Below are 21,059 nucleotides of genomic sequence, written 5' to 3'. Positions count from 1 at the left end.
ATGCTCAATTTGTGGTGCGCTTTATTACTGCTGGACTAAACAATTCATTTTGATAAGCACAGTCCACAACTGAAAAGCATAGGTTCTCACCTACACCGACACCCTAGTTTAGGACATGAAATGGCACAATGCCGGTACATGAAATTGTCAAGAAAAAATGGCTTTGGAACATTGATAGATGCCTATGCAGCCTTCTGAAAAGATACTCTATAGTATTATCCATGATTTACTTAAAGTATAAAATGCTCTGTTATTCAGAAATATACAACTTTTGACAACAAACAAAGAAGTTATTCTGCAACATACCAAATGCTAAGTGATTGGTGGTGGTTTTTTATGTTGTACATTTCAGAAACGGAAATAGTAGAGCAAACCATTTGCCAAACAGCCATTAATGGTTCAAATCCAGAAATATCTTGCTGTGATGTACCATTTAACGGAAAGACTACCCCAATATTGAAAAGTGCAACATTCCCTGAATAATATAAAGTATTGTATATTTTGCTAGGAAAGATTGTGGTTCATATGCCTGGAAATTCAAATCACTGTATTTAATAGATTTCAAATATTTCACTGAGTGCACTTGCCATAATGATAGAGATTACTCAGCACCTCCAGGGAACTCACGCAAGTCACACTCATTTAATAGCTCCAATTAGACTGTTAGCAAACAGCTATCCTTCCTTTACAGTTTCACTTCCTCCCACACACATTCCCACATTTGTCATAACAGTTAATAATGGAGGAAATTATGTTTCTAACTAATAAATGGAACTGGTGTGTGTGTGTGTGTGTGTGTGTGTAAGAAACATAAGGTACGGTAACTGTTTAAGGCTCCACCTGACTTGCACATTTTCCTGCTGAGTACATATCTAGCAGAATTTACCCATTTTGTGGCAGAATTTGAGCTTTTTAGAAATATAAAAAGTGCAAGTTCAAAAGCATTTGCAGATATTTTGTCAGAATTGTGTGTTGTCAGGAGAATATACTCAGTCCCCTTTCACAAGATGATAAAATGTTAGAAAACAAATGTATTGCTATGGTAAATTTGTTTCTTAAACTTATTTTTAAAAATGCAAAAAGACGGTGAGCATCCAAAACAAAGGAGATAACTTAAGATGCTTATGAAATGTGGGTTTTATTCTTTAGAAACAGCTGAACATGTTTTGGCCTGCTGTGACTAAAGGTGTTCCTTAGGGGCTGTCTAAAAGATAATACATCATACCTAAGCAGGTGCTTTGAGATTGTAATTTCAGTCATCTGTTAATGTGGATAAGTAAAACAATTAACAGAGATCTGTGCAGGCTCCCCCCCCCCCATTTTGAGTATGCATAGGCCCATAGGCAATTTGTATATAATCAATTCAATTTGTTTGCTGAATAATTACCTCATGCATTGTCTTCTCTGCAGCTACAGAAGAAGGTATTTAATAACAGGCCAAAACATAGGCTATTTTAAAAGAAAAAGAAAAGAAAATCCTTCTTAAGCTCTTAACCGACTCTTATTCTGAGGTTCTCAGAGCTTTATACATGATTTGCATTTTAGGAAAACATTATTTAAGAAACAGATAAAAGTTCCTGGAAGCTTTAAAGAGGGTTCCAGAATTTTCTTTAGTGTGTAGGAGTGGGACCCTAGGCTTGACTGGCGTCAGCTGGAGGTCCAAATAAAGGGAGGACGTTGCAGGCTGCAATTTCTGCACGAGGAAAGCACACGCGCACACACACACACACACTATCAGCACAAACACTGACAACAAGGTTGGAAGTAAGACAATGTGTGTTGCTGATACTGTGAGTTTATACCGTGCTGGAGAGATAAAGAAGGAATGTAAATAGTTTATATATAATAGTAACAGAAATGCTTGTGCAACCATTCAAGCAATAAAGAAGCTCTTGACTGTGAATTTGAGTATGACTCTTGTTCTTGTCCTCTGCCTCTGGGGAAAACTCTACTACAAACAATAAGAAGTGGTTTTACCGAAGTGCCACCACACATGCAGAGTAGCGCAGCGTAAGTGTGTTGGAGGTAACCTCTAATATTGCAGTAATGCAAGCATTATTCTGGGTCAAACCACCACAGATGAACCTTGTGTGCCTTTACATCATTCCCTGAAGGATGGTCTCGCAAGACTTCAAAATCCGGAATTCTTTCCGTTACTTAAACTGACTGCCTTGGTTGTGAGTGGTCAGGACTCTTAGGATCTAGCACAGCATATACACCTTTAACCATGTCTATGGAACCATTTAACAATCAGAGAGGAACAAGAAATCAAAAAGCAGAATGTCACTTACATTATTCATGTATTCACTAAGCAAGTCCTGGAGGGCTTGTCGTACAGCATTGCACTCAGCTACAATTCTCTCCCGGCGGTCATCACGAGTACAGGAGGAGTCTGCCATGAGCGCTGCACCGCTGATAATGCTCTCCAACCTCTCTTCAAGAGATGGTCGAAATCGGGCTTCACTGAACGTCATGGGGTCTAAAATGATCTTGTTCTGATAATAAATAAAAAAAAATCAGCAATTAATTGAGGAACTCATGCCAAAACAGCTGGTCCTGAAAGGATGTATATAATTGTTTCAAATTTCAAAATTAAAGTTCAACATATATCTGGTGAAGGAAAGCATTGCAAATGCTTAAAGCATAAAAATGTAACCTTCAAAGGAAAACAAGTGATTAGAAGTGTATTTTCCCGTAAATCGTCCTTTTTGAACTGTAGCAAACATTGGCTGCATCTGCATTCGGTAAGTCAGGATATGCATATGCAGGTCAAACATATATACCGACCCTTTACGGCTGCTTTGTTCCTCTTTGCTGAAACACCAAAACAAGGCAGGGTTCATTCCTTAAGCACTGTTTCCCGTTACATGCCAATCAGGAAACCATGGTTAATTGCTTCAAAATAAGCCACAATATAATGACATAGTTTAAAGTTGCCTTCATATTGTGGTTTGTTTGGAACACATTTGGCATCGTTTTGGGGTTTGCACATAAGAGGAAGCCATGGTTAAATACTAAATCCTGACTTCTTGCCACTTCATTGAAGCAGGGAGCAAAGCAGTAGAGATGCTGCCTGGCTGCAGTTGTGCACCAAAAATAGGTTTATGACATAGGATTCCTGACAATATTGCATGCAAATGACGCCACTATTAAGTTATGTGACAGTAACAGATCACATTACATTCACATCCCCACCCACACTACTGATCAGATATGAAACTTTGCCTTCGTTCTACAGGACCTTTTTATGTTCTGCCCTTTATTCAATCTGTCACCAAATCACTTTTGTCTACACAAAATTGCAAATGTCCACCCTTTCCTCTCAGATCTCCCAGTTCAGTGTCAAGAAAAAGAAAGAAAGAAAGAAAGAAAGAAAGAAAGAAAGAAAGAAAGAAAGAAAGAAAGAAAGAAAGAAAGAAAGAAAGAAAGAAAGTAAGTTTCGTGCTATGGTAATCTCCTGATTACTGCAACCTTCATTGGAGGTTTTCAAGCAGAAGTTGGATGGCCATCTGTCATGGATGCTTTAGTTGACTTCCCTGCATTGCAGAGGGTTGAACAAGATGACCCTTAGGGTCCCTTCCAACTCTATGATTCTATCCTTCTCTGTTCTTGCATCTCAAAACCCCACTGTAAAAACAATTCACATCTCCAGTATTTCATGCCACCCCTCTTCATATCCTTAGACTGTTTTCCTTACCTATAAAGTGACATGAAGCAGTCACTGTCCCACGCGATCTTTCTACCCTTATTTCCTCTAATGTACCAACCCCATGACCTTTGCACCTCCCATGCAGACAAAGGTAAGGCAACTGCAGGGAGCAATTACTCAGATTCTGGATAAGGAGAAGGAGGTGAATTGAAAATTTCCATTCAAACCATCTAGCAAAGCAGAGATTGGATTAACCTGAACGATTTTGAGCCAGGAAAAAAAAATGCTCACAAAAGCAGATTACTGAATTGAATGGTTCTTACAAATAAGATTATACCCTGAGCGGTGAGCTCCTAATCACACTTGTTCTTCCATTTTTGGAGTGTAAAGCCACAAAGTGATCCATTTTACACCAATTCAAAGCTATATTTATTTTGGTGGATACAATTTCCTTGATTTTCTGGTATTACTACGTTAAGGACATTTTATCACCACACTAATGCTTTCTGCAGCCACCTGCAATTTGATTTCCAGTGCAGGCAGCAAGACCGAATCACAGGTGGCACATCCCTTCCCCCTTTGAAGAATCCTTTATCCCAATGATAAGGGGCTTTAGGTCACCCTTGGGTTGTTTTCCAACTCATAGTAGTCTCTTTATGGTTCAAGATGGCAGCTGCAAAAAATAGTGTCATTTTGTGCTCCTGTCTTGCGGCACTTTACCCACACTGCCAGCTGCTCAATAAAACAGGCTGCAAAAGAACTGGCATAAGAGAAATCTGTCTGCGGAAGCAGAAAGTTGCCTTCTTCTCTGCAGCCAGAGCACAAACATTAAGCGAAAGGCACTTCAAAAAAAGGAGGAAATAAAACCAAGTAGGAAGACCAAGAAAGCCATGAAACAGAACAGGCTGGCAAAATCCCCTACATTAATATAAATATTTAACTATTGTGTTACGAAGAGATAGACTAATAAGACTGCATAATGGCTTCCCCTGATAACAAAGGACGAGTCCCTCCCCACCTTGGCAATGCCTACACAGAATTTGGAAAGGAACGTAAAAGGGAAATTAGTGCATGCCCAGAACTCCTAGTCAATTAGAAGAATAAAAATGCACATGGTTTTTTTTTAAAAAAATGCACCCAATGAGCCCTATTCAGTCGTTCAAAATCATATAGTATGAAAGGGGTAGAGGGGAAATGGTTTTTTTTATTTGCAGTTCTGTTCCATGACATGCTAAGCTGAAGTTCTGACTAGAGCTGACCACGTTCATTCTCTCTCTCCCTTTCTCCTTCTTTCCCTCTGGCACACACACTTCAATAAAAAGTATTTCCCTGTTTGACAATTTGAATTGATTCTGATAAAATGAGTTATAAATGAAACTCCAGAATTCAAGTTTGACCCATGTGAGAATCATTTCTAACACTTTACAAAAAAAAAAAGCCTTGTTTCAATACTTACATTTTTAACAGGAAAAATAAGTTTTGATACAAACATAAATAAATAAATGAAGGTCTTACTTTTGGTAACTCAAAGGTTCTAAAAATGGCAGCCTTAAACTTCCCATAGCTACTGACAATCAGTTAGTGAATGACTAATGTAAAGTGTTCCAGTTCATTTACATTTGTAATTAATCAAAATCATTGAAGTCATAAATCAAAGCTTGACAACGTAATTCAGATTATGATTAATTGTTCTGAGGTTCCTAGCTGCCAACGACAAAGTAATAGAAAATGTGTCTGTAGTGGGATGGTCAACACATGATTTTACACACTTTTGTAAAAGTGGAGACACTTTTATAAAAGTAGTCAGGGCAATATATACTGAATAGTCAGTCAAATTGATAGTAAATAATGTCCTGATCGAGAATTGCAAAATAACTAAAGGAACAAGACAAGACTGCCCATTGTTGTTTATATTAGTTTTAGAAGTATTGGCACAAATAATAAGATGTAACCAAGAAATTAAAGGTATACGAGTGAGACAGAGACAATAAAAACTAAAAGCATTCACAGACAACATGGTGATATCTCTAGAAGAACCAATACAGTGGTACCTTGGTTTACAACCATAATCCGTTTCGGAGGTCCGTTCATAAACCAAAACAGGTTGTAACCCAAGGTGCGCTTTCGCCAATGGGGCCTCCCCCAAAAATTTGTTCGTAATCCAAAATGAAATGGGTTGTAAGCCAAAAAAAGTTCACAAACCGGGACACGCACTTCCAGGTTTGATGGTGTTTGTAATCCAAAACGTATGCAAACCAGTCTGTTCGCAAACCAAGGTACCACTGTAGTGTCAATTCTGAAAGTATTATAAGAGATAGAAAGGGGGGGAGTGTAGCAGGTCTTAAGATTACCGTATTTTTCGCCCAATAGGACGCACTTTTTCCCCTCCAAAAACGAAGGGGAAATCTGTGTGCATCCTATGGGGCGAATACAGGCTTTCGCTGAAGCTTGGAGAGTGAGAGGGGTCGGTGCGCACCGACCCCTCTTGCTCTCCAGGCTTCAGGAAGCTATCAGCAAGCCTGGGGAGCCCACAGGAGTTCCCACAGGGCTCCCTAGGCTGCGGATAGCAGCCTGCCATCCGGCGCGCGGGCGCCCTGAAGCAGAGCGCCCCGCGTGCCGGGCAGATATCCGCAGCCTGGGGAGCCCTGCGGGAGTTCCCGTCTCACTCTCCAGGCTTCAGGAAGCTATCAGAAAGCCTGGGGAGCCCACAGGAGTTCCCATAGGGCTCCCTAGGCTGCAGATAGCAGCCTGCTGCACGGAGCGTGGGGCGCACTGAAGCAGAGCGCCCCGTGCTTCGGGCAGACATCGGCCAGCCCCAAAAGCTCGGGGGACAATAGGGAGGTGCAGCGCCGCCATCCCACTGTTCCCCAACCTGGTTTGGTTTTCCCGACCTGGTTTGGGGGGGGAATAAAGGAGGGGAAATTCCTTTATTTCCCCCCAAAAAAACTAGGTGCGGCCTATGGGATGGAGCGTCCTATGGGACGAAAAATATGGTAATAAAGACAAAACTAAACTCTTGGTTAAAAAAAATGAATGATGAGAGGAAAAATAAATTACAAGATGTGTCAGGACAAAGATTGAAAGGAAGGTCAAGTATCTAGATCAGTGGTGGTGAACCTTTACAGACAGAGTGCCCAAACTGCAATGGAAAACCCACTTACTTATCGCAAAGTGCCAACACCGCAATTTACCGTATAACACACTCCCTATTTGCGGGGACTACTAATTAAGATAATGTGGGGAGGATTGCCCTGAGTTGTTGAGCTTTTTTTGCAGTGCCAATGCCCAGCTGGCCTGGATCTCACATACACTCCACTATGCAGGCACACAGCAGCGGCGACAATACAATCATTTTAAGAAAGGGACTTATGAACTTCGGTACCCTCCTCCATACCTCCACTTTGAACACATGGACTCGCACACTCCCTTCCTCCCTCTCACATGCACACATACCGAGCCACCCTATCACACCCCCTCAAGTGCAAAATCTCAACTGCCCATCCTTGTCAGGCTGCCAAGAGGGCTGGAAGATTGGGCTTCTTTCGGCCATGGCCGCTTCTCTTCCGGACAGTGCCCCCTCCACACACACACACACACACACACACACACACACACACTTGCAGTGTGCACGGGCACAAGCGCTCCTCCAGCAGCCTCCTACAGCTCCATTTCAAGATAGCACAGGGGCTGGGATCGCCATTTCACTCAGTGCTGGGGCAACAGCACGCGTGCCCACAGAGAGGGCTCTGAGTGCTGCCTTTAGCATGCATGCCATAGGATCGCTACCACTGATCTAGGTGTATGGCTAACAGTAAATAATACAAATCTGTATAAAGATAATTATTTAAAAACTTGGGAAGACATTAAAAGAAATTTGCAAATTTGGAACAGAAGAAAACTTTCACTGTTAGGTAGAATGTCGACTATAAAAATGAATATATTACCAAGAATGTTATTTTTGTTTCAATCAATTTCGGTGATCAGCAAGACAGATTGTTTCAATGTATGGCAAAAAGATATTGCTAAATATATCTGGTGGCAAGGAATAAACTGAGAATCACATATTGATAGATGCAAAAGAGAGAGGAGGTTTCTCCCTGCCGGATATGAATTTATATTATGAAGCATCTTGTCTTTGTTGGCTGAAGGATGGATGACATTGAATAATCCACATATCTTAGATTTAGAAGGTCCTGATAATATTTTTGGTTGGCACGCCTATTTGTGGTATGAAAAAGTGAAAGTACATAAAGGATTTACAAATCCCATAATTAGGAAAAAACTGCATAAAGTATGGGATAAATACAAAAGTTTATTGGAGACAAAACACAACTTTGCACATAAGAGGAATTATAGGGGTAAAACTACCTAAACAATATAGAAATTTATTCATGCATGCAAATACAGCGGCAAGAATGCTATTTGTCCAAAAGTGGAAAGAAGACATTCCGATGAAAGAAGACTAGAGACAAAAGTTATGGAACATGCAGAAATGGCGAAACTTACCAGAAATAAGAAATCAAGATAAGAAACTTGTTATAAAAGAATGGAAATGATGTATTGAATATATACAAACAAACTGTAAACAGATAAGGACATTGGCAGGATTATTGTAATAACCTGCAGTTTCATAGGAGCATATATCTAAAGTAGATGGATAAAAGAATAAGTTAAGTTATAATATGCAGGAAATGTAAAAAAATAAAAATAAAAAATACTAAAGAACCACAGAAAGAGGAGGAAGGAAGTCGAGTTTTGAAATGTTAGAATGATTATAAAACTATTTAAATGTATATAATTTGAAAACATAAATTAATTTTTTAAAACAAAACAACAACAACATGATTTTATTTCCATGATCAAAGATAAATGAGTGTTCCATTTCTCCTCAGGGTTCAACCATGAGATCGCACAGCAGCTGAGTTTTTAAGTGGCTCAAAGTCCTAATTCAGGTATCAATTATAAAAATTTGGTGGGTCTTTCCGAAACTGTCTTTACTGGACGCCAGGGCAAACAGATGCCAACAACAGATGCAAAGTAACACATCAGAATTTGTCTCCGAGGACCTTGATGGGAACTCACAGCCATGAGCTGCTCCCCACCTCAGATTCCAGATGGGTGCACATGCATCTAAAAGGAACGTAGGGTATGGAAACATTACACACATGTGGAGGGAGAGGAGTCAACTAAAACCTGCTTAAATATGCAGCATCCACAATTTGTGGAAGAGGGGTTATTTGTTGGTTTTTGTCCTTATGTATTTTGTGTTACTTTGTACTTTTATGAACTGATCTTGAAATGAAGGGTGGTGTATGTATTTAATATAAATATATAAGAATACAGTGGCACCTTGGTTCTCAAACTTAATCTATTCTGGAAGTCCGTTCCAAAACCAACGCGCGCTTTCCCATAGAAAGTACTGCAAAACGCATTACCGTATTTTTCCCTCTATAACACACAGATTTTTTTCTCCTAAAAAGGAAGGGGAAATGTCTGTGCGTGTTATTGAGCGAATGTGTGGTCCCTGGAGCCAAATGGCGCGAGGGGAGGCTAAAAAAATCAGGCAAAAATCAAATTGCGCGTCTCGGAGAAGGGAAACCTGAAAAGAGGAAGCGGCTGCTTTCCTGCATTCTGCCTCAGGGTCTTACTGCCCATCCTCCTCTGTTTCCTTGCTGTGTTTGCTCAAAGAGCAGGGAAAGCCCCTCCCCTCCAGGCAAGCAGAGGGGAAAGCAGAGTGTCGTCTCTGTGCTCTGGTGCTGCTGAAAACATGCAGGAGGGAGGGAGGGAGGGAGAGAGAGAGAGAGAGAGAGAGAACGCGCTGGCTGGCTTGGGTGGGTACGTGAGGGAAAACTTTTGCCTTCCTTTCCTCCCTCCCGTTATACCCCTCTCCTGCATTCTTAGCCAGCTGCTTCTCTGCACACCCCTCTCCTGCTCCTTGTCCCTTCTGTGTTTTTCCTTCCCTCCCCACTTAAAATGTGGTTAAAAAGCATGGATCCACATGGATCCTTAGGATCTTTGCATTGGGTCACCCCAAATTCACCATCAGATCACATAGCATGTCCATGCCTGGGGCTGTAATGGTGCAAAAATGTGGTTAAAAAGCATGGATCCACATGGATCCTCAGGATCTTTGCATTGGGTCAGCCCAAATTCACCATCAGATCACATAGCATGTCCATGGCTACAGCCTGCCCCCCCAAAATCACACACCCACTGTTGCCTGGGGCTGCAATGGTGCAAAAACGTGGTTACAAAGCATGGATCCACAGGGATTCTCAGGATTTTTGCATTGGGTCACCCCAAATTCACCATCAGATCACATGTCTGTGGCCACAGCATGAAGCACAAAAATGATACATCCACTGTTTCATTCAGAATGTTTTTTCCCTTGTTTTCCTCCTCTAAAAACGATGTGTGTGTTATGGTCAGGTGCGTGTTATAGAGCGAAAAATACGGTAATCCGTTCCAGACTTTTAAAAACAACCCCTTAAACAGCAATTTAACATAAATTTTACTCTCTAACGAGACCATTGATCCATAAAATAAAAGCAATAAACAATGTACTGCAGTCACACAATCAATCAGTAGCTGAACTGGGATCCACACAGTCACACACAAAAAAAAGAGCAGCAAAAACGCAAAATAAATAGTAAAAAACAGACCTCAGTGTAACACTCAGAATGGAAGTGTGGCACTCAAATTGGAAGTGTAACACTCAAAACGGAGCATGTTCGGCTTCCAAAAAACGTTTGCAAACCGGAACACTTACTTCCAGGTTTGCAGTGTTTGGGTTCCAAGTTGTTTGCATACCAAGGCGTTTGAAAACCAGGGTACCACTGTAGTGACTCTCAGACAGATCCACAAAACAAGCAGCTTCCAAATGTTATGCTGTCTGTGTGGAAGCACAAGAAGGTCAAATAGTAATGGCATCTTTAGTACTTAGTAGAGCAGCCTTTTGCTGCTATGGCCTGCTGCAAACCGGATGCATAGCCAGACAGCACTAAAGATTTTCTATGGTGTTCAAGTCAGGTGACCGATAGCCACTGTAGAACCTTCCAGGACTACTTCTGCAAACAAGCCTTAGTGGAATTGGAGGTATCCTTGGCATGACGTTTCCTCCCAGGACTTCCTGATACTTCAATGAATTCATCCTGCCTTCCGAACACTGCAAGTTTCCAGTGCCAGAGGATGCAAAGCAGCCCCAGAGCATCATTGAGCCACCACCATGCTTCACTGTAGGCAAAGTGTTCTTTTCAGCGTATGCTGCATTCTACCATTTTGACCATTTTGACCAAAATGGTCAAAGGCCTGGAAACGATGCCTTATGAGGAACGGCTAAGGGAGCTGGGCATGTTTAGCCTGGAGAAGAGGTTAAGGGGTGATATGATAGCCATGTTCAAATATATAAAAGGATGCTACATAGAGGAGGGAGAAAGGCTGTTTTCTGCTGCTCCAGAGAAGTGGACACGGAGCAATGGATCCAAACTACAAGAAAGAAGATTCCACCTAAACATTAGGAAGAACTTCCTGACAGTAAGAGCTGTTCGACAGGGGAATTTCCACCAAAACCTGGAAGTACTGGAACGAGTTACTTCTGGGTTTTGGCGGTCGCGTATGTGCAGAACCGCTAAATCGCGCTATGCGCAGAAGTGCCAAGTTGCAACTTGTGCATTGCAAATGCTGCAGGTTGCGAACGTGCATCCCGCACGGATCACGTTTGCAACCCGAGCGTCCACTGTATTTCTAACATGCAGCCAAATTTGACATTCAACAAACCCCTAGCCAGTTCAGGTATTTCATGTGTTCCAGCTCAAGCACACCTGGTGCAACTAAAGAAGCCCTTGATTAGTTGCATATGGTGGGCTTGAGACAACACCTGTCATATTTGTGCTGTTGTGAGGGATTCTATTCAGGGGGTTGAATAATAATAAGACTGGAAAAGCCTGTATAAGCTGCAATTTCAGCTGAATTTGGGGAGACCACTTGAAGCATTGTTGTGTTGAGCTATTTCAATTGTTTTTGTTTGATTTGTTCATTGCAAACAGCTAAAAGTCTATAAATTTAGATAGTAAACCTGACTTGCAATGGGGTGGTTGAATAATTTCAATTGCAACTGTATGTAAAGCCTTGCAATTTCAGCTCCCTTGGCTTTCCAGTTTTACTTTAATTACCAAAAGCATTCAACAGGCCATGCCTTGATTAACTTTGGTCCATCGCTAACTTTACTGAAATGTTTTGCTGCCAGCAGAGTGTTGTTTGTTTGTTTTAACCCATGCTGTTTTACGGGGTCTGTTCTCTGGGTATTTTGGGTATGGTTTTTATTGTAATGTACTTAAATTTTTCTTCTTGTTGTTCTAAGGTTTACTTTAGGTTTTTAAAGCTCTCTAAGTTGCTTAGAAAGGGACTAATAAATTCAAATAGCAACAATAACAAGGCAGAGGAGATTACAATATTCTTTATAGAATGTGCACAGATAGAATGTAGTAAGCAAGGCCTGTAGGAAAAAAAAATATTGACCCGAAAGCTGAATTGGCCTCAACACTTAGGATTTCATGAAATGCTGCATCCATGGGCGGATGCAGTCAGTCAAAAAAATGCCTAAGTGAAGGAGCAATAGAAAAACACATATAAACATGAAATTAAATCATTTTTACTTAAATGCAGTGTCTTTGGGATTAATTTGCAGATGTTAAATTTTGAAATAGACAGTGTTCCTTAAATATGTAGAAAAAATGGACCTTTAAATCACCTCACATTGACAAGTCTGACAACACACTGTTTGTTTGGTAATAGGCAATTGTAGTTCTTGAAGCTGGTATAAATATCTATAGTTTTGTTCCATTTTCCCCCAACATACCATCCATGGCAACTCGGGTAGCTGGATGCTGTATCACTGACAGATCTGCAGGTAATATACTGTTTGATGAAGTCTTTTACTGATCATAATATTTCTGAAGATGACAATTTCTCTGTGATAATGAAAGGCGCTGTAATGACTGGAGTCGCAACACTGAGATCCAAGAATAACAATTTGTGGTTTTAATTCAGCTGTCACAAAAAGCTAGTGTAGATTAGGAAGCTGTCAGAAAGTGATAAAACAAGGCTCACTGATGGCTCTGTACCCTTTCCATATATCTCAGATGAATGACCATTTAAAACACACACAAAACCCCCCAGAAACTGGGGGGAAGGGATTGAGCAACCCCAAAACACAAGAACAGCAGGCTGGATCAGTCCAATGGAACATCTAGTTCAGCAACATCTTCTCACTGTGGCCAACCAGGTGTCCATGCGAAATTGGCAAGCAAGACGTGTGCACAAGAGCACTGTGTCCACCTGCAATTCCCAGAAATTGACATTCAGAGGCACAATGCCTCTGAAACAGAGGTGGTGCATAGTCGTTGTGGCCAATAGCCATTGTGTCAGGAACGTCGCTTCCCAGAGCGATAGCAAGGACTCCGAAGAGGAGGGGTGGCAGGCTGGGGAAAAACAGAGGGTTCCTTCCTTTCCATATTGAGAGTGATGCATACGCCTCCTGTCCTGGAGTGCCGGCTGTAAATCCCAAGATAGTGTAGGTTAGACAGAGGCAGGTTCAGAGGAACTGCAACCTTTAGAGAAAGCTCCAGAGGGAGATTGGCAAACTGCCCCCGAGTCCCCATGGACTTGACGAAGTAGAAGGGTCCATGCTTGGTGTAAGTCCAACAGGAGGAGGGGCGGCCGATGGAGGATAGCCAGTGTGGTGTAGTGGTTAAGAGCGGTAGTCTCGTAATCTGGGGAACCGGGTTCGCGTCTCCACTCCTCCACATGCAGCTGCTGGGTGACCTTGGGCTAGTCACACTTCTCTGAAGTCTCTCAGCCTCACTCACCTCACAGAGTGTTTGTTGTGGGGGAGGAAGGGAAAGGAGAATGTTAGCTGCTTTGAGACTCCTTAAAGGGAGTGAAAGGCGGGATATCAAATCCAAACTCTTCTTCTTCTTCTTCTGTTGGCGGAGGACCCGCCCTTTAGTGATCTCAACGTCATCCTCGGCAGTTGATTGAGCTGTGAGCTCGGACTGAAACTACTGTGTAAATACTAATAAATCTAAGCGAAATTAAACCGCCAGCTTGCTGTGTTTGATGTAAGAGAGACATCTGTAATCCCGATACATTGATAGCCTTTTCCTCCATGAATTTGTCCAGTCCTCTTTTAAAGCCGCACAAGTTAGTGACCATCACTGCCTCCTGGGCGAGTGGGTTCCACAGTTTAAAAAGCTGGGTATGTGGCAAGATTGATTACTGGAATGCAACTGTATCCAAGACCTCTCTGCTCCTGCCATAGAGTTTCTACAGCCATCTTTCCCTTTCTGCTGTAAGTGTCAAAAACTGAGGGTGGGAGAGGTGGCAACATTTGGGAGTCCCAGCAATGCCACAGCAGCAACTGGGGCAACTTACACATCCGGGTTGGGCAAGGTTCCCTAGATTGGGGGTATCCATTTTGATGCCCTCCAGAAGTTGTGGACTACAGCTGCAAACAGCCCTGACCGCTGCCAACACAGGCTGGGTCTGATGGGAACTGTAGTGCAAAGAAAAGAAAAAAAAGCAACCAAAATGGTTATTCCGCCTCCAGAGAAAAATCTGGCTGGAAATGAATCCAGGAAAATAAAGTTCAAAGTTCTACCAAAGTAATAGGGCTATGAATTCTTTCCATTCCTCTGTATCCTAAGAATTGTTTATATTCAGTTATTACTGTCTTGCTTTAAAGAAACAGATAGATAGCCGTGTTGGTCTGCCATAGTCAAAACAAAACAAAATTCTTTCCAGTAGCACCTTAAAGACCAACTAAGTTAGTTCTTGGTATGAGCTTTCGTGTGCATGCAGAATCTGAATCGTGTGCATGTGTATCTGAAGAAGTGTGCATGCACACGAAAGCTCATACCAAGAACTAACTTAGTTGGTCTTTAAGGTGCTACTGGAAAGAATTTTTTTTGTTTTGCTTTAAAGAAGTTAGCCAGAATGTTAACTAAGCCTATTGAGTGAATGGCCTGAGTCATTTGCCAGAAAGGGACTGATTCCTTAGACAAAGCTTAGCCATATCATGAACTATACATGAAAGCATTCGTCTTCAAATGTGAAGTACAATTACCACAATAAACTTACTGCACGGAGCATTTCATGAATTTTAACTTTTAACTTGGGGGAATGTTCCATGCAATGCCCACTAGATGTCTCTATCACACAACAACAAAAATATAACAGGTAGCAAATTCCCATTGCTAAATCGGTGAAAGAGACAGGGCATGGAGTGTTACACACACAAAAGCGATAAATTAAAACATAGTAGCTATTATCAGATTTTTGATTTGTTTTATTTTTAAAGAAAACAGAAGTTGAGAATTTCACTGGAGGAATAGAGGGGCAAAGGCTATTTACCCCTTTTCTGTCTGCATCTCCCCTCCCCTCTCTGTGCTATGGAGAACTGAGTCCCTCCTAGCAAAAGACTGGGAGGATTTTGACAATAAAAGGAGCTGGAAGCAAAATGCTTAAGCATTTTGACTTTGCTGACCCTTCATTGACTGTATTTATCAATATCTTTATCTTCACCCTCTAACAACAGAAGCACAGCAGTTCAGGCAGGCTGATATTGGGTGGGGAGATACAAAAGGTTAACAAAAAAAAGAGGAGGAAAGTCAATGTGAGCACAGGTCACAAAGAGGCCTAAATTATTGAGGAGTTGTCTCCTGTTTCCAGCTGTATTTTCCAAGAACGATTGACTGACAGTTTTCCTGCTGCTGCTGCTTCTTCTTCTGTAATTATAGTGGCAATTATAGTGCATTTGTGCATCAATTTCAACACAGGGAGCATTTTTCATGTCCAAAGTATATGGCACGAGTGTGCTTTGCAAAAGGACGCAACAAAAAGGGTTCTTTTTCTGCATCACCACAGCTTTGCCTCCAGGCTTACGCCCGCTCTTTGTTCCTGTATCCATTTCTTTGCCATTGGCACTGTCAACACAGCATTGTTGAAAACAGTTGCTTTTATTCTGTTGCTTCCTCTGTTACTGAGTAATTCTAGAATCACATTAGCAAAGAGGTTCCCATGATTTTCCGTTGTTGTTGCTTCTTTACTAGATTTTTCCCTGTGTTTACTATTTTAACTTTCATGCCTCAGGTTGCATTTTAAAATGCAAACACAATAGATCTGTTTATCAGTTATGCCAGAAGTCATTTGATATCCAGCCGTCCATGTGACACCTCCATGCTCAGAGTTGTCATCCAGTTGACCTATTTTAATCATGATGCTAAGAGTTCATATTGCAATAATCTCCTTTCTACGTCGTGTCAAACTAAGTAAGTTACGGTAAATGGAACTTCCAGCAATAGAGGTAGTTGATAGTTGATCTCTGAATGTCAGGGTAAAAGTAAAGGTAAAGGGACCCCTGACCATTAGGTCCAGTCGGAGCCGACTCTGGTGTTGCAGCACTCATCTTGCTTTACTGGCCAAGGGAGCTGGCGTACAACTTCTGGGTCATGTGGCCAGCATGACTAAGCCGCTTCTAGCGAACCAGAGCAGAGCACGGAAACACTGTTTACCTTCCCGCCAGAGCAGTACCTATTTATCTACTTGCACTTTGATGTGCTTTCAAACTGCTAGGTTGGCACAAGCAGGGACCGAGCAACGGGAGCTCACTCCATCGCAGGGATTCGAAATGCCGACCTTCTGATTGGCAAGTCCTTAAACCAGAGTCACCCAGGACCAAAGACAGCTTGGCTGATTTCCTGCAGGCATCTGGCTGGTCTCCTGTTCTGGATTAAGTGTACAAATATATATAAAAGAGTAGTTTTATGGGGTTAAGGAAGAGGAAGTTTATGTGGTTCACTAGTGAACAGAAAGCTTCCTGCAGTGCCTATTATGAGAGGCATCATCAATTGATCAAAAATGATCAGCTTCCTTTGTTTCAAGCATTCATGGTTTTGTTTTTGTGAATGTGCATTCTTGAAATGCCACTTGATTTTTTTTCTTCTCCCACAGAACAAAAAAAAAAAAGGTTACATTTACATTATGTAAAGGTCACATTTACATGATCAATGTGCATACCCTTTAGGTATACTTCACTCTCCTAGTTTCAAGAGTCAGGATATTCTATTATCTTCTGTAATTTGCACTGCAACTTTATTCACTCAGTCATTAAAGGCATTTACACCCTACTCTTGTGCAGGAAAACTCCCACAGCGGCTTATGAATCAATAAAAACCAAGTCAGTTCCTACCGTCAGGCTTGCAATCTAAAAATACATGGCAGAAAATGAAATATGGGGTGAGAGTAGAGGAGAGAAGGGAAGCAAACTCAGGCACCAAATTCTTAATGTTTCCCTTAACCTTCCGAGGTTCTTACATATGACCAGCTTGTCTGGAAATGGACTGTATTTAAAAACAAACAGGTCTTGGTAGCCCCTGAAGTGGGAGGAAACATGATAACCCAACCCTCCTGGAAGTGACTAAAAGGCAATCAGAGTTGTTGGCCTTTCAGTAGGGTTGGAGAACCTGTGCCTCTTCGTATGCTGTTGAACTTCGTCTCCCATCAGCCCTGAACAACTTGGCCAATGTTCAGGGGTGATAGGACTTGTAGTCACAACAACCTTTGGATGATCACAGCTTAACTCACCCGTGCCTCACAGCATGCACAGGGTACACTAAGGTTGACACTAAATTCAAGTTAAGCACTGAGTGCAAGGCCCACTCAAATCAGGTCCACTCAGGGCTTCCTGATCAGAGCTCCTGCGTGAAACCAACATCTGCCCAAAGCAGTGTTTGCAAGTTGGCACTGTGTTTAAAGGAAGAAAAGAATAACGGAGCATGCAGAGTGTGCTTCTGAATTTCCTTGACCTGACCTCAAGTGATTGACAAAGTGTTTCATGGATGATGGGATGTATCTATTTCACCATCCCCTGGCCCAGCTGGGGAGAGCAAGTGGAGATTTGTGATCCTTGCTTTCTGCTTCTTGTCTAACTCACAAACTACTCAATCAATTACAGTAATTAAGACAGTTCCACTGAGACCAAATAAGGGATTTAAAGTAATCAGCTTTTGAGCTCCTGCCAAAACCAGCTACCTAGTCTTAGGAATACTACTGTAAAAAGCACAGGTGCAAAACAGCACACATGTGTCAAAACTCACTTTGTTTTCAAGTGCAATCAAAGTCATAATTTTAGGGGAAGGGGAGTTGGATTGTTCTAATGGCTTGAGAGAACTTCTGGTTTTATTTATATTCTGATTTTTTAAAAGTGATTTTTAACTTTGCCCTTTTTAAAAAACTTCTTTTGACAATTGCAAGGTATATTTTATATTATCTGTAAACTGCTTAGGGGTTTACACTGAAGCAGTATGCAAATTATGTGAAATAAAAATAAATTGGCTAGCTGCTAAACCCACTGTATCTCATTAAAGTGTTTCTTTTTTTAGGTAGCATAGAACTTGTTCCCTAGTACCTATATACTCAAATCATTAAATGCAACTTCTACATTTTGGTGTCCTAGAATAAAGTAGCTAGCAGAAGATGCATTACTCTAGATGAAGTACAGTAACTGCCATAATCTAATCTCAACTTTTAAGGTGCACTTTAAGTAGTGATATGTTAAATACTGAATGCAGGATAAAAGGAAAGAGGTATATAAGTTTTAAAAAAGACTGAAAATACAAAGTTTCACGTAATGGATTTCTAAGTTTTGGAATCTGCACAAATGATCCTTCCAGACCAATAAATTACATTTCTGGCTGCGACACAAAACAACAATTACTCTGCAGAAATATCCAGATAGCAGTTTTGGAGTTTCTAAGATGCAAACAAGCAAAGTTAAAATACTTGCCAGACCTCATTTTGTAAAGTGTACTTGACGATTCAGTTCTTTAAAAGCCTACTTTCCAGGATGGCCTGCTGCTTTCTAATATTTTCCCTGTCATCAGAAGTTCCAGTCCTGTCTTATTTAAAGAGAAAGTTATTCTCATTTCTTTATTCTAGAAGATTTATTTTGACCTTCATCTGAAATCTTTGTAATGCAAAGTTCACATTATACGGGTCTGTTTGATAGCTTTAACACATACATGCAAGAACCAAGAGCAATTTTAGAAATGTAGGCAGCAGCTGAAGCAATAAAAGGATGATGTTTATGTTTCAAGGGAAATACAAAGCTTATTTTTGAAGGCCATACATAGTAAGCTCACGGAATATCTCATGTACCTGAAGAACAAAAAAGTCCAAACGAAGCAAGTCACTCATACATAAATTGGGAACACTGTCATATTAATAAAGCACAATCACTTCCCCCTTTTTAAACAACTTACAAATTATACTAGAGAGATAAAATGACATTTCTCAAGCCCATCAAAAAGTGTAAAAAAATTACCTGTAGTTAAAAGGATGCAAGTAAAGTACAGCAATGTAGAGTATCTGCTGGAAGCTCTGCATAGTGTCCTCCATCCTATTTGTTATTGTGTTTATTATGATGCAAGACAATGTCCCCTGTTGGTGTTCAGTGCAGTCCTTTCTGGATGCATTGACTAGCATTAGCTTGAAGCTGCCAAGCATCAGGTGATTTTAGTGAGCTTAAAATGTGCAGTGCATATTACCATGTGGGAAATGGGGAGGGAGGGAGGGGATTTTCTGCCAGTTCCAGAACATGATCAGACTAAAGTAGCATATATTTGGGAAATTCCTTTCATCGTTGTAGGCATTTTGTATAACGTGTATACTAGCCTAAACATACAAGACTATAGGATCGTGTGTTACAGTCTCTACCGGCTCTGGTGTTGGTTTCTAACTATTTTATGTAAAGCCATCATTGATGCCAAGTAAATTCCTCACACATTTGCTGCAGGAACCCTCAATGGAACCCTCAATTGGTCAAAGCTTATGATACACTGGCAGGAAAAGCCAGGAAACGTTTAATATTACTTATCTAGCTATACACTAATTTATAGGCTGCCTTTTGGAGAATAGCCCACAAGAGGCAACTTAAGTAAAAGTAAAAGACACAATTGCATTGCAATGCAATACAAAACCAAACCAAAAAGTTAACGATTTATTTATGTAATTACAAATTTAATTGTAATGAAAATAAATCCTGGCAGATAAAAAGTAATACACACTAAAGCACCTTCTCAAATTAAAATCATACAGTAAGGCCTATATTAACAAAAAAGCGGGACAAACTAAATACGTTTTTAAAGCTGTCTGCACTTCCATGGGGAGGGAGTTCCACAATCTGGGGACCACTAAAGGAAAAACTGTATCTCTCATGCACAGAAACTAAATTAATTGTAAAGGTGTGTGCCTACAAGGAAAATCTTAGTGCCAGGTAGGCTTGTAGGAGATCTTTCAGATAACATCCCAATAGTTTAGTGCATTGTATCAGGGTCAGACCTAATATTAGGCTTAGTGAGGCACGTGCCTCTGGTGGTAGATGCTGGAGGCAAGAAGTGGCAGCAAGTTATTCGAGGCCACGGCGTATATACCAAGTGGTCCGTTCTGCCCCTCCTCAGCTAATGTGCTACACTTAGATGTGATAAAGATGCAGTGCAACCACCAGCACTAAAGGAAGATTCAACCGCTGGTCCAGTTGGTTAGGTATATAGAAAGAAGAGAAGACATCTTCTTATTCTGCGCCATAAGACGCAGAATGTTTGAGGCCAGCCCTGCATACTGTTTTTCACTGTGTAGTCTTAATTCCAACTTTAGCCTTCATTCCTAGACACCAGGAAATCATTGCGATCATCTGAAAGTAAGCACCCCCTCTTTCTTTTCATGCAAACTGGGGGGAAAACACACACACTTACATCAAACTCATTCAGCGCTGCAGCGAGTTCCCCAATGCCAGTGTGCCCCTTGTTTTCATCAGTTGGTGAGGTGGCCTGAGCAGCATTTGAGATGCCAGCAATAGCTTCTTGGACTTGCTTAAAGACGTAATCCCGGTTAGCTCTGGTTGCTGCTACGTCAGGGTGACGGAGGAAAGCTTGAGAAGCAGTATACAGCATGGTGGCATTCTTCTTCAGGGCACCACGAGCAGCAGCCATTTCATCCCGACAGTGGGGATCCTTGAGTTCCTGTTGCAAAATATACAGACAAACATATATAAGCATGGGATTTCCCCCCCCCCCCAACCAATGGCTAGGAGGAAATGTTAAAAATCTGGTTTGGACCCTCTGCTTTCTCCAAGGAGCTCAGGGAGCAGACATTGGTGATGCTCTCATTTTATTTTTGCAACTATCCCATGAGACGTGCTTGGCTGAGAGACTGTGATTTACTCATGATCACTCAGCAAAATGGATGAATAGCTGTTATGAACCTCAGTTGTCCAAGTCAAACTGTTTGCCCAAACTGGCTCTCTGCTACTTGATAGTTAAGAGATATGGATAAGGGGAAAGGATCTTCACAGGGT

At 41.3% G+C, this 21,059-nt stretch overlaps 1 protein-coding gene across 2 annotated transcripts in view; it reads right to left on the bottom strand.

Moving 5' to 3' along the window:
- Positions 1 to 21,059, bottom strand: part of CTNNA2 (catenin alpha 2) — a 399,473-nt gene that overhangs the window by 363,497 nt on the left and 14,917 nt on the right. For both annotated transcript variants that reach the window (XM_081924921.1, XM_081924922.1), the window contains exons 3-4: positions 20,458 to 20,724; positions 2,292 to 2,495 (exon numbers count right to left, since the gene is read on the bottom strand). In XM_081924921.1, coding sequence (XP_081781047.1) covers positions 2,292 to 2,495; positions 20,458 to 20,724 — 471 coding nt within the window. The remainder of the gene's footprint in view (positions 1 to 2,291; positions 2,496 to 20,457; positions 20,725 to 21,059) is intronic.

The sequence above is a fragment of the Podarcis melisellensis genome (genome assembly GCF_964234715.1).
Source record: "Podarcis melisellensis genome assembly, chromosome: 9".
Lineage (NCBI taxonomy): Eukaryota > Metazoa > Chordata > Lepidosauria > Squamata > Lacertidae > Podarcis > Podarcis melisellensis.
The sequence above is the reverse complement of the archived record's forward strand: the minus strand, read 5'-3'. Positions and strand labels throughout refer to the sequence as shown.